We start from the raw sequence: 12,006 nt of genomic DNA, 5'->3' as shown, positions 1-12,006 counted from the left end.
TTATAGAACTCTTTTTGAAAAAGCATCTAACTTTAATAATGATTCTAAATATCTTTGAATAAGTAGGTGAAAAATAGTTTTGACAAAATTTGGTATTAGTATTTTTGAACGACAAAAATGCGCTCAAAATATTTGGTCCTAGGACATGGTGCACGAAGAACCTTTCAACTATCGAGTCGTACACCACTTGGATACTTTAAAGGTCTTGTCAAGGAATAAAGTTCTGGAACTTTAGAGCTATTCACGTAAGCCGTTCAAAAACAGAAAGCAATGCTACTGATTCACTCTAATATTTAGTTTGTTAATTAGAAATAAGAACAATCTGTACCGTTATTATTCAAACTTACCATTTTACGTAATAAAACAATTTCACTTGCTACACACAAGCTTCAGTACTTAAATTAACATTCATAAAAACCTTATGAACAGTATCTGACTTATGTAAAATAGGTTCGTCATAAACTTTGTTATGTTTTGCCTATTGAAACGAAAACGTGTCGATCATTTCTAACTTTTCGAAAACTTACGCACCGCATTATAGCTAATGTTAGTTAAGACCAAAAACGTGATGTACCCTTTAAATAGTACTAATAACTAATAAAAAACTGCGGCCCGATTGTACTTTTATTGTCAAAATTTGGCCCACGGCTATCTAGTTTTGCAGACCACTAGTTTTTATGCAACTAACTTTCTTTTTTTTTTAGATTTATGCTACTGGTTTTATTAAATTTACAGTAATTGAAAATTAAATGTATTTAAATATTGATACATACTTTCTTTTTTTTCACAATGTAGATTGTTAATTTACTTTTTTAAATGCTGCAATTTTGCTTACAGTCAGGTTTTTTATATGTTTAAAAGTAAAAGACTAAAAAGAATTTAAATGAGTTATGAAACAAACTCTTTTCTGTTTGTGTTTTAAGTGGTAATAAAATTTAAAAAAAGTTTAATATTTTAACTTTAGTTTAGTACCTTTAAATACTGGCTAAAACTTTAGATTAGGTGATACGTTTTGCATCAATAAAGGTTAACTAAATTTCAATGATTTAATTAAGTTTTCATTGTTATGTATATAAAGTTCGATGTGATTACCTGAATTTAGATTTAATAAAATTTAATATTTTAACAAGTTAAGAAAGCTAAAAATAAACACTTTAAGTTTTGTATTTCGTAAGCGAGTTAAATTTACAGGCGATAAGGTTCATTTTCCTAAATAATGATAGAACAGAACTGGTATTTAAACTTGTTTTAAGTTGTAAAAAGTATATTAATGTTTGTTTTAATAGTTATCAATAAGAGTTTTAAGTATTGGAATCTAATAAAATTATAAATTATTAAGATAAATAAAGCCTAATGTACTATGTTTACAGCAAAATAACTGAACAGTTTTAGTTAGTTAAATTCTGCTTTCAACTTATACTTTAAGGTTTCTATATTAATCTGATAAAGTTTTATATAAACTATTTAAGAACAAAAACATGTAAGTAAACTTGAGCTAAAAATAGTAGTAAGAATCAAAACTAATGATATGATTTATATCGTAATTTTCTTTAAAAAAAACTCCAGTACTTTTAAAAAACTTTAAAATAGTTGTTATTTTTTAGATTGCGTGTTTATCTAAGTCATAGCATAGAAGTACTTTAAAAAGTGTTTTATTATTTAAACACTATTTATGCACTATACTTAGCCTGTTGTAACTAAGAAATCAACTAACTGTTTGACATAATCTATTTTATCACAACTTAAACTTTTTTACTGTTTATTGTTCACAAAGTATAGTTTATTTTACATTTGAACGAAAAATGCGACTGTATCTCACACTAGTCAGATTTTAAGTAGCAATAGAAACAATGACTTTTTTGTACTTTCCATTGGTAACCTCTTCTAATTTTCTTATGAGGGGACTTTTGTACTTCTTGTTGAATTCTTCCTTGATGTCAATCAGGTCTATTTCACTCCTGGTTGTCAGAATGTATATCAGTTGCTTGTCTTCGAGTGGTTTTTTCTAAAAATGTTTTCAATTTAGAAAAGTTTTGCTTTATTTTTATTTTTTAACTATCAAAAATAAAAGATCTTAAAAAAGTTTGATTAAATTAAAATAACTCACAGTAAGTGCATCATATATTTGAGATGAATAGTATTGTGGTGGAATGAGGGTTGAAAAACGAACTGTAAATTAAAAATTTGTTAGTAATAAATTTTTTTAGTAACATTTTATCATACTAAAATACTATACTTTTATAAGTTCTTTTACAAATTTAATAAATTTTATAAAATAATTCCTGTGGATAAGACCTTAATATAAAACGAATAAACAGGTGTTAGTTTTTGATATTCTTTTTTACTTACTAATAGTTTTTAAGCCTCGTTTAAGGTTTTTATTGCACTGCTCATCTATGCTGCTAATAAGGTCTGCTTTGTAGATTTTAGGCCAGCATTGTTTGAACAAGTAAAACAAATGTTGATAGCTTCTCTTTGTGAAGATGTTCAAGAAAGTTGGGTTTGAAGGCTCCCAGTTTTTCAATTGAATTGCATGCAAGGCCTAAGTTTTTATTACATTGAGGTAATTGAATTTTTTCAGTAATCATTCAATTCTAAACTTTACCAAAACTGATAAAATAGTTCGAACATTAGAGAAAGTTTTACTTCATTCGTTAAAAGTATAAAAGCAAGATAATAACTGTTTAAGAGTTTATGAACTGGTATTTGTTCGTTTTTTAAGTATAGTAATAATAAAATTTGATATAAAATATTTCTAAAAACAATATATCTAATTTTACAAACCTTAGCATCATCTTGAGCTTCCTCATGGACCACAGTTCCACTGTCAACTGCTCTCTTGCACTCCAGGATTGCAATCAGGAATTGCTTGAACAAACTTTTTGTTTCTTGTTTGATGTCAGCTACAAGGTCGCGCTTGAACACTGTTAATTCGTTGAATTTAGTTTTTGTAGTACATTTGTGTTATATAATATTAACCTAGGTTTTGGCTTATCTCACAGCTAGTATAAAAACTTATAGGAAAACTTTTTTAGATGATACAAAACAGAAAAAAAAATTGAGCAAGTACGTTTAACTTTTGATTTTGTACCAGAACAAACTTTAATTTAGTTTGAAAAACTATTTCATATAAGCATTTTTGTCAGGTCTAGCAGATGTATAAATTAAGTTATCTTATTTACATATTAAAAATTAATACAGTCAAAAATAAACTACAAAGAGTTGACACTTTATAGTTTTAAGAAAAATTAGCTTACAAAAGTTGTATTCTCTTTTGATATCATCTATTTCCTTACTAGATTGAGTGCAAAGTATTTCCATCAGCACTCCCTCATCAGTGCCGAATCCTTTGATGGCTTTTCTGAGAGCTTGGGCGTCGAGTACGGATTTTTTCCACATCAGGTGCTGGATTGTGGTCAGCAAGTTGCCTGAAAGTGCGACCTCAGCTTCCAGTTCTTTCAGTAAGTCCTGTCGATGCATGATAAAAATGAGTTTCAATAAATCCAGTATAGTTTTAAATTTTATTAAGTCTTAATATATAACCACAAACCTTTTGGTATTTAAGCTTATATCTCACACAAATTTGCGTTCTTTGCGATTTTGTTCTACTAGTGAGAATTGCAATAACTACGTCAACATTAGTTCCTGGAAAATATTAATGACTCATGATTAGCAATTAATGCAATGGATTTCGTCTTTTGACTATTTGCCTTTTTTTTACTTATAGTTGGAAATAAAAATCAATTTAAGAAAAATTTTTTTAGATGTATTAATTTTTTTAACTGCCTCTTATTTTTAATTATAAAAAAAGTGATAATTTTAAATTGGATGAAAAAATACTCATGCTAGTATACCTGCTCCTTTGATAGCTTTGTGTAGAGCTTCTGCGTCCTCATCGGGGTCAAAGGGATTTTTAGGTCGGATCGTTCCTCCTTTTACTTTCCAAGATACAGAAATCGTTTCCTATATTGTTACAGATAAATTCAGTAAGTAACGAAGTAAGCAAATTAAGAAAAAAAGTTTAATCAGTGAAAAGTATATTAAAACATAAAGTTAAATAAAGGTTTATATTTCAAAATTGTTTCAATGTTTGCAAATGAATACTCTTAAAGTTATCCTAATACTTTTATATTTACTATAGTTTCTACTGTAGTTAAAAGAAATTAGCATACTTTTATAGTTTGCTTACAATTTAATAGTGTTTAAAATACATTATTAAACCAAAATATTTTTGGCCTACTTAAATTAATTATACAACTCAACAGAAAGTTATATAATATTTTTAAATACCCTACTGTGCATAGTTCAATTTAGATAATCATATTTTTATTTTTCGATTTAGGTACTAAAAAACTAAAACTTTGTTGTTTAAAATATTCGTAATAAAAGTATAAATGTAATATTTTAAGATTTTCAAAACATTTTTGAGTTAAAGTATGACGACGAAGTTTATATTTTAATAAAACTTATTAAAGTGAAGCATCTACTTACATCATTATTATCTTTCTTATTGGCTGTGTTCTGCCTCTTCGGAGTAGATTGCTGCTGATCCACCTTAGTTGCTTCCATCATTTTTTCAACAATTTTTTCTTTGTCATTTTGCCCCTTTCCTTTCACTTGTTCCTCATCGCTCGAGCTGGATGAGCTTGAAGCTTTCGCCTGCCTAATACTTTTTTTCACTTGCCTCTTGTGCTTCTTTCTCAGCCTTCTCTCCTTCCTGGCTTGCCTCCTCTCTTTTCTGGATTGCCTCCGAGACTTTCTCTCAGCCTTTCGCTTTTTCTTTTCAGCGATGCGAGCCACTTTCATCTCTTCAGACTCTCCTAAAAAGTTTTCAGAAGTTGGAACTTTATTAAAATACATTAAAGAGGTTATTAAAGTGATATAAACATAGTTTAAAATAAGAGGTTTTATTTTTATTTTGCAGTATTTTAAGTTTTTCACAAAATTAATCTCGTCATTAAGTTAGCTGTTCCACAACTTTGATATAAAAACACAGCAACCTACCTTTAATCACAACCTCAGCGTAAAGCCTCTTCCTCTCTACTTTCAACTGCTTTCTTTCAAGCCTCTCCTTCCTCCGCTGCTGCTGCTGAACCCTCAGCCTCACTCGCACCTCCCTCCTCGTCTTGTTCCTCTCGATCCTCAGCTTCCTCTCGGTTTCGGTGATTCCCGCCTCGTCGACGTCGCTGCACGAAGACGACTCTTCGTCGGAGGATGACGAGGAGGAGGAAGAGCTGGAAGATCTTGAAGATGACGAGGATCTGGATGAGGAGCGCGATCTGGTCTCCACCACGCTCGTGTCAACATCCGCGATCCTGCGCAAGTTGATAAAAAAAATCATTTTAATTAAGTTGCTTAAAAGTTCTTTGAGTAAAAAAAAATCATGTGAATTAATACAAATTCAAACTTTAGTTAGAAGCTTTTAAAATATCTTAGTCTAAAAAGATTTTTAAGTTATTGATTTTTTTTAAACTAGCCTATTTTTTCCACGACCAACACGACTATAGATTAACTTATTTAAAGTATGTAAACTTAATTAAATTACAGAGCTGATATTTTGTACCTGACGGATTCTCCGGTGATCAGTTTTTTGTAGATTGAAATTTCCTGGTCTAAGCTGAGCTTCAGAGCGTTCAGCTCCTGGTACTGTTTTAGATACTTTCCGAGATCCTGCTTTGCTCCAGCCAGCTGCAATCTCATTCCTGCGAGCTCGTCGTCTTTCTCCTTGTCTTGATTTCTCAACCTTTCTTCAAGCTCGGCTATCAACTTTTCCAAAGCTTTTTTCTAAAAAAGTTTTTTATGACTAGCTAAGTCTTTCTTTACAAAGTATGTACAGTATATGTATGATATTTTTATTAATTCTGTAAAAAGTATAAAATACATTAAAATATTTTAATTTAGTTTGTATTAGTTTCAGTATTTTTTAAAATTAGCTTTGATTGTAGCTCATTTTAAATAGTTGCTTAGTGTTCTGATACTTTAAGAAGTTATAATTTATTCATATAAAGAAAGCAATTAAATATTTTTATACTCCTTGTTTCGAATATAATTTGCAGAAATGCTGTTACAGTCATTTTATCAATAATCGTTTTATTTCAATGTGAGTATAAAAAGTATGTAACGAACCTTTTGCTTCAAAGCATCGATTTCAAGTTTAGCTCTTGAAATTTCTCTTCTTTTAACAGAGTTATCATTTTTAACATCTCTTATTTCTACCGACAAAGCTTTAACTTGAACATTAAGTGTTTCGACCTGTTTTTAAAAGATAGATAAATTAGATTCTTTTAAAATCAAGATTTTTGAAACTATTTGAAACATATTATTTTAATTACAAGAATAGTAAATACTGTCTATCGTAACAATTTCATTCAGCTTTGTTTCATTTATGATATATACTTAAATTACAATAAAGAAAACAATGACTTTAAACTATTTTTTGCTTTAAAAATTACTTTTTTAGTTTACTAAGTTTAAACATGTAACTGATTTTATACATAAAAAATATTCTGAACTGATGTAGAAAAGTTAGGCAAACGTTATGAAAAACCTACTTTTTCTTTATAAAACCTATCAAGATCTTCAAGTGATCTAGCATTGAAAGCTTCATATTCTTTTCTGACATTTGCAATTGTTTCTGAAAGATCTGGTAATAAGGCTGGCTTCGAATCAATATGGTCTGCAAATGTTGGCTTCGACTCAACTAGATCATTCTGATCTCGTAAGTTCTGCATCTCCTATTATAGATGTTTGGTTTTTTTGAATGTATCAATCATAAAACTCTATACATAATAAAAACAAACTATTATTTAGACTAAATTACGTTTTTTAAGCATTCGATAATCTTTGGACATAAAAAGTGTAATATTTGTTAAAAGTTTCAGCGAATAGTTATGAATAAAGTTTTTTAAACTATGAAGAAAGCACTTTTTTGATAGTAGTAAAAGCTTTTGGTTTTCAAATAAAGTTAATACATTTAAGAAAGTCTAACGGCTTCGTGCACTTTTCTTTCCAATTCAATTTTTGCTTCTAAGCTCTCAATTTTTCCTTCCATTTTTGTTCTCTCAACAGTTGCATCATCAACGTCCTATATATAAGTATTATTTATTAGTTCAAGAACATTTTTCTAGAAAATGTAAATTCCTACAAAATTTAAGTATTTTAAATACTACTTAAAACATCAAATAGTAAAAGCGTGATAATTTATGTATTTTTAACGCTCTTTATCCAGGACGAAACTAGTTTTTTAAAATGCGGATAACTAATAATAGTATTTTTTGGTCACACACAAGAATTTTTGAAAAACAACTAAGTTAACTTGTATAAATCAAGTTTTGCTATAAATTGCAAACGACGACTTTGAACTCAGCCAGAAAATTTTGTAAAACAAAAAACTTCTTAAAACTATCTTGAATTAGTCATATAACTAAATTCTTAAAATTTCAAAAACTGTGCAAAAACTATCGTTCAATAGAACTTTGATGTTATTTTCAATTGTGTCTATTCATATTTAATAAGCCAAATTTTAAGCTTTTTTTCAAAAAATAAAGAATAGCTAATATTTGTAGTTTAACGTCTTTTGGTTGTTAGTAGGAAATATCTATGCACACTACTTTGCAGTGAGCAGTGAGCACAGGTGCACACTATGGAAAATACTGATATAAAGCTTTAAAAAAAGATGTTAAAAAATTAAGCTCTGGGTTAGTTTATTTTAAAATTAAGTACATACTAAACAATTTTAGCGTATAATAACAGTTTTGCAAGTTTTTTTTAAGAGTTTTAACTACAAATAGAAAATAAAAAATTGCGTATTAGATATTTAAAATAATACTATTTTAATAACATAAGATGAAGTAAAACAAGCTTATAAAATTCAAAAACTCACAAAATTACAAAACAAAATTAAAAAATAGACTGAAAAATAATAAACTTAAACTTACTTTTCTAAGTACATCAACTTCTTTTGAATACACAACAATTTTGTCTTTTTCTTGCGTATACCTTGTTTTAAAAAATAATATGAGTTTTTTAGTTAACAAACCGCAATATATATAATTAGAAATGCTAAAAAACAATTTTTTAGTATCCTACATGTCTCTTTTTCATATAGCTAGGCTAAAAAAAGTTAAAAGCATAATTTATAAATACTTATTCTCAAATAATAACATAAAAAGTTCTTAAACTGAGGTCATTAAAATGAAAATAAAGTGATTACATTTTTTCTTAACATATATATTTTTAAGTTATTATTTTTTGGACTTTAAAATAACTTTTTTCAAAGTTGTAAAAGCTATTTAACAGTAAAAGACAATTTGACGTTTTAAGTTTGTTATGTTATTCTAGGAAGTAAACAAAAAAAACCTACAACATACCTAATTAGCTTATTGAGATTGACTTTGGAACTTTATCTAATTTAAACAAAACTCAAAAAGTAAAACCAATTACCAAAGCAAAGTTTTGTTTTTTGGCTACTTAAGTTTCAAAGAGTACTCGTCACCCTTATAAATCATAATTCTTTTATTACATTGCTTTTTTTATGTCTAAATGCATATAATAACAATTTTTATCCGTATCGAAAACTTAATAATGAGAGAAGTTGTATTTGAAAGAAAATAAATTATCCAAAACCATTAACAACAAACCATAAAACTATACAAGCAATTTCAAATTATCCATAACCATAAATCATAAATCATAAAAACCATACTAGCAATGATACAAAAAAGACAAAAGGCATTTTAGCAGCAAAAGCTTATTTGATCAAGCCAAAACTGGCTACACCCAACACACACATAAAAAGCGGGTACAAACACGTATTTAAATACACTGAATAAACAACGGAGCAAAGAAAAAGTATAGAAAAATAGGTGTATTTCGTTTTATTGGCCTTTCTGTAAATCAGTAAAAACTAACATAGACAGAAAAGTCATTAATCTGATTGAAATGCACTTTATCAAAAACAGCAAATTATGATAAATCAAATACTAGAATAACATTAAAATAATTTGCTTTTGTATGGTAAATAAGAATAATAGATTAAAATATCACAATGCAAAAAAGCTTGGAAATTTAAATCGAGATAAAAATGAATAAACAAGTTGTGATTGCAGCAACACTAAAATTAAGTGCCCTCTTAAAGGAATAGACCGCAGAAATGGAAATTTCATTTGTGAGGCTAGAATAAACAAACTATGAATATCTTAAATAAATTGAGAAGTAATAAAATCTAATATTGTTAAAATGTAAAAATAAAAACTCTTAGATAAAAACTCTTTTTTTTAAAACTTAAAAAGTGTCTAACAATGTTTAAATTATCTTCAAGTTGCTATAAACTTAATTTTAATTTTAAAAAGAAAATTTTACTTACTTTACACGAGTTTTTTCAAAATCAAAGCTTTTATTGTCTCTATCAATTGAAAGTTCCACATTAACAGATTGTAAATTTTCTATTTTGCAGCGTAAAGCCTAAAATTATTATTAGTTTTAGTTTTATCTGGAATTTTTCATTTAGTTATGCTTTCTTTTTTTAAATTATAATAGCTAAAAATATTTTTTTATTAACTTGTTTAATTAAATTTATAGAAAATTGAAGTTTATTCATTGGGTCTGCAATCTGCATAAAAACAGTTTTCAATATAACAAAGTCAATCACTTAATAGTTTATAGCTTTATGGTGACTAAAAAAAGTTGATGTTATACGATCTATTTTATTTTATAAAATAAAGAATATTCTATTTTAACATCCTGTTAAACCTATAAACTGTAAATTAAAAAAAATATATATATAGTGCAAAATATCTGAAACACTTGACTAATAATTGTTTTATTTTGTGTATTAAAAGTTGTATAAAACTGATTGTAAAACTATATGAATACTTATGTTCAAGATATTAATCAATCCTTAAAAGAATGAGTGTAAACGTTAAAAGTGTATATTTTTTTGATTTTTTTATTATTTCTAAGTTTGACTAGTAATTTATTTACTTTGTTGTAAAACTTTTAATAAATGTACTTTTTAATAAAACAAGTAGTCTATTTAAAACGAAGTTTTTTATTTTTATTTTTCAGTATAAAAACACAAGTTGATGATAAGTTTTTGGACATATTTTTAAATTTGTTAGCTTAAAGGTGGTTATAAAAATGTTCTAAATATGTCTTTATCAATCTAAATTTATCAGTATTTCTCAATAACCTTGCTTTGCTTTGTGTCTGTCTTAATTAAAAGTACTATTGTTGATGCGTGTACGATTTTTATTGGTAGTGCTTTTTTATGATGTTTGCTTATCACATTTTAAAAGCTTTTCAGCATTTTTAAGTAGCTTACAGATAATTTAACATACAAAACTGTTTTTAACTTATGCATAAAGTTAATTATACAATTTCGTTAGTAATTGTGTCATTTATATAAGAAGAGATAGATATTTAATTGTTAGTTATTAAACCGCTTTTTGTAATTGTTTTAGCTTCGCTGAAAGTATTTTATAAGTTACTTATAATTCTTATAACAAAATTATAAAAGTGTATAAACAAGTATAAACGACAAACTCTCAGTTCTGCTTCGTAAATAGCTCTTATGTCAATCTCAGGGCTGCCCTTCTTGCACTTCTTGGACAGCTTCGCATTTTCAACGCACAGTTTCTTCACCATCACTTCAAGATCGTGCACCTTGTCTATGTAGTTGACGAGAGAGTTGTTGAGAGTTTTCAGTTGTTCCCTTTCCCCTTCCTTCATAATCTTTACCTCGCTGTAATTTAAGTTAATTATTTTTTCTATATACAAGGATTGATTTGATTTGCAAATAACTAAAAAAATTTTACAAAAGTGAATATTTTTAATAAAACGGAAAATGTTAAAGGTATGTTTTCTAGCAATTAAGCCAACAAGGGTTTGAGAAATTTTATTCAGCTCAGATCTCTTATTGCTAAACATCTACATCAAATATAAAAGTTTAATATTTAATTATCATTTACATTTTCGAAGTGTTAAAATCTAAACAATAATACAAGTGCGAATAGGCTACTCTATTTATTACCAGGTTTCAGTGTGAAAAAACTCGACCTTATCAAATGCAAGTAGAATGTAATAATGTAATAGTAAAAATGAAGTAATATAATAAAAAGTATATTTAAACTTGTACATATGAAATAATAAAACAGTAGTTTTCAACTGACCCACTAATTTCATACTTTGACATTTCGAGCTCGTACTTTTTGTGGTAACTTGACGGACGCGAAATAGTTGCAGATGCATGACTGATGTTCACATTTGCTGATGCTTTGAAACAAAATTAAATTGGTTAATTTTTTTTTGGTCAAACTGAGCTATGGAAAATTTTCAAGTAAAAAAAAATTAAAGGTTTACAATAAAAAAATAGTTAGCTAGATAAGTACCAGCAGCTGATGAAGACTTTCCCACGGAGACTGCTCTTCTATGAGTTGATCCCGATGATGAAGATGAAGAGGATGAACTCGATGATGAAGACCTTGACCGAACCATTTTATTACTAAATGAATACCTTTTACTGTTTTAATTGTTTAAACTTCATGAAAAAACTTTAACTAGTAATTGACTTTTGGAGGAAAAATTAAAATTATATAATATACTAATAAGATTTTTAAAAAAATTACGCTATCATTTTTTTTAGTATTTTGTAGAAATAAAAGCCTATATTTATGACTTGTTTATTTTTTATTATCAAATTATAAGATTTATATATGTAATGTTATCTATTATTAAACGCATTATTTAACATTAACATCAATAAGGTACGCAACTGTGTAAACTACAAATTAATCTCTTCCAAATAAAATATATTTTACTTCATAAACGATAAAAAATACTAATAAAAAAAAAAAATAACAATAAAACCTTATCTTAAATGATAAATGAAAATAATACACAATTATTTTTTGAATTCTAATCTTATTCTAAAAACTCTATCTGATGTCTTCAAAAAAACTAAAACAGACCGTATATAAAATAAAGTAAAGTTGTCCTGTATAAAACTAA

General features: G+C 27.2%; 1 protein-coding gene across 2 annotated transcripts; it reads right to left on the bottom strand.

Annotated features, from left to right (window-relative positions):
• Positions 1 to 1,803: 1,803 nt before the first annotated feature.
• Positions 1,804 to 11,514, bottom strand: LOC145831271 (uncharacterized). Of its 2 annotated transcripts, none has more exons than XM_082938453.1 (18): positions 11,388 to 11,514; positions 11,169 to 11,271; positions 10,543 to 10,741; positions 9,365 to 9,462; positions 7,938 to 7,998; positions 6,989 to 7,084; positions 6,552 to 6,734; positions 6,127 to 6,252; positions 5,564 to 5,784; positions 5,005 to 5,315; positions 4,492 to 4,820; positions 3,855 to 3,963; positions 3,551 to 3,645; positions 3,258 to 3,468; positions 2,785 to 2,924; positions 2,350 to 2,542; positions 2,108 to 2,169; positions 1,804 to 2,005 (listed from the first exon to the last, which is right to left on the bottom strand). In XM_082938453.1, the coding sequence occupies exons 1-18, from the start codon at positions 11,491 to 11,493 to the stop codon at positions 1,832 to 1,834; spliced, it is 2,817 nt and encodes a 938-aa protein (XP_082794579.1). In that variant the 5' UTR covers positions 11,494 to 11,514; the 3' UTR covers positions 1,804 to 1,831. The 2 variants fall into 2 exon arrangements, with proteins under 2 accessions (XP_082794579.1, XP_082794580.1); XM_082938454.1 differs by having other exon boundaries at positions 3,297 to 3,468.
• Between the last annotated feature and the right edge of the window lie 492 nt (positions 11,515 to 12,006).

The sequence above is a fragment of the Thalia democratica genome, chromosome 3 (assembly GCF_965202585.1).
Source record: "Thalia democratica chromosome 3, ktThaDemo2.hap1.1, whole genome shotgun sequence".
Taxonomy (NCBI): domain Eukaryota; kingdom Metazoa; phylum Chordata; class Thaliacea; order Salpida; family Salpidae; genus Thalia; species Thalia democratica.
This window is presented reverse-complemented; position numbering and strand designations above follow the sequence as displayed.

Excerpts from the sequence above, each read along its gene's own strand:
- LOC145831271 (XM_082938453.1), bottom strand. The coding sequence starts at position 11,493 with ATGGTTCGGTCAAGGTCTTCATCATCGAGTTCATCCTCTTCATCTTCA. Across the intron at positions 5,316-5,563 it reads ATCACCGGAGAATCCGTCAG|GATCGCGGATGTTGACACGA; the intron begins GTACAAAATATC and ends CAACTTGCGCAG. Across the intron at positions 3,964-4,491 it reads ATAAGAAAGATAATAATGAT|GAAACGATTTCTGTATCTTG; the intron begins GTAAGTAGATGC and ends GTAACAATATAG.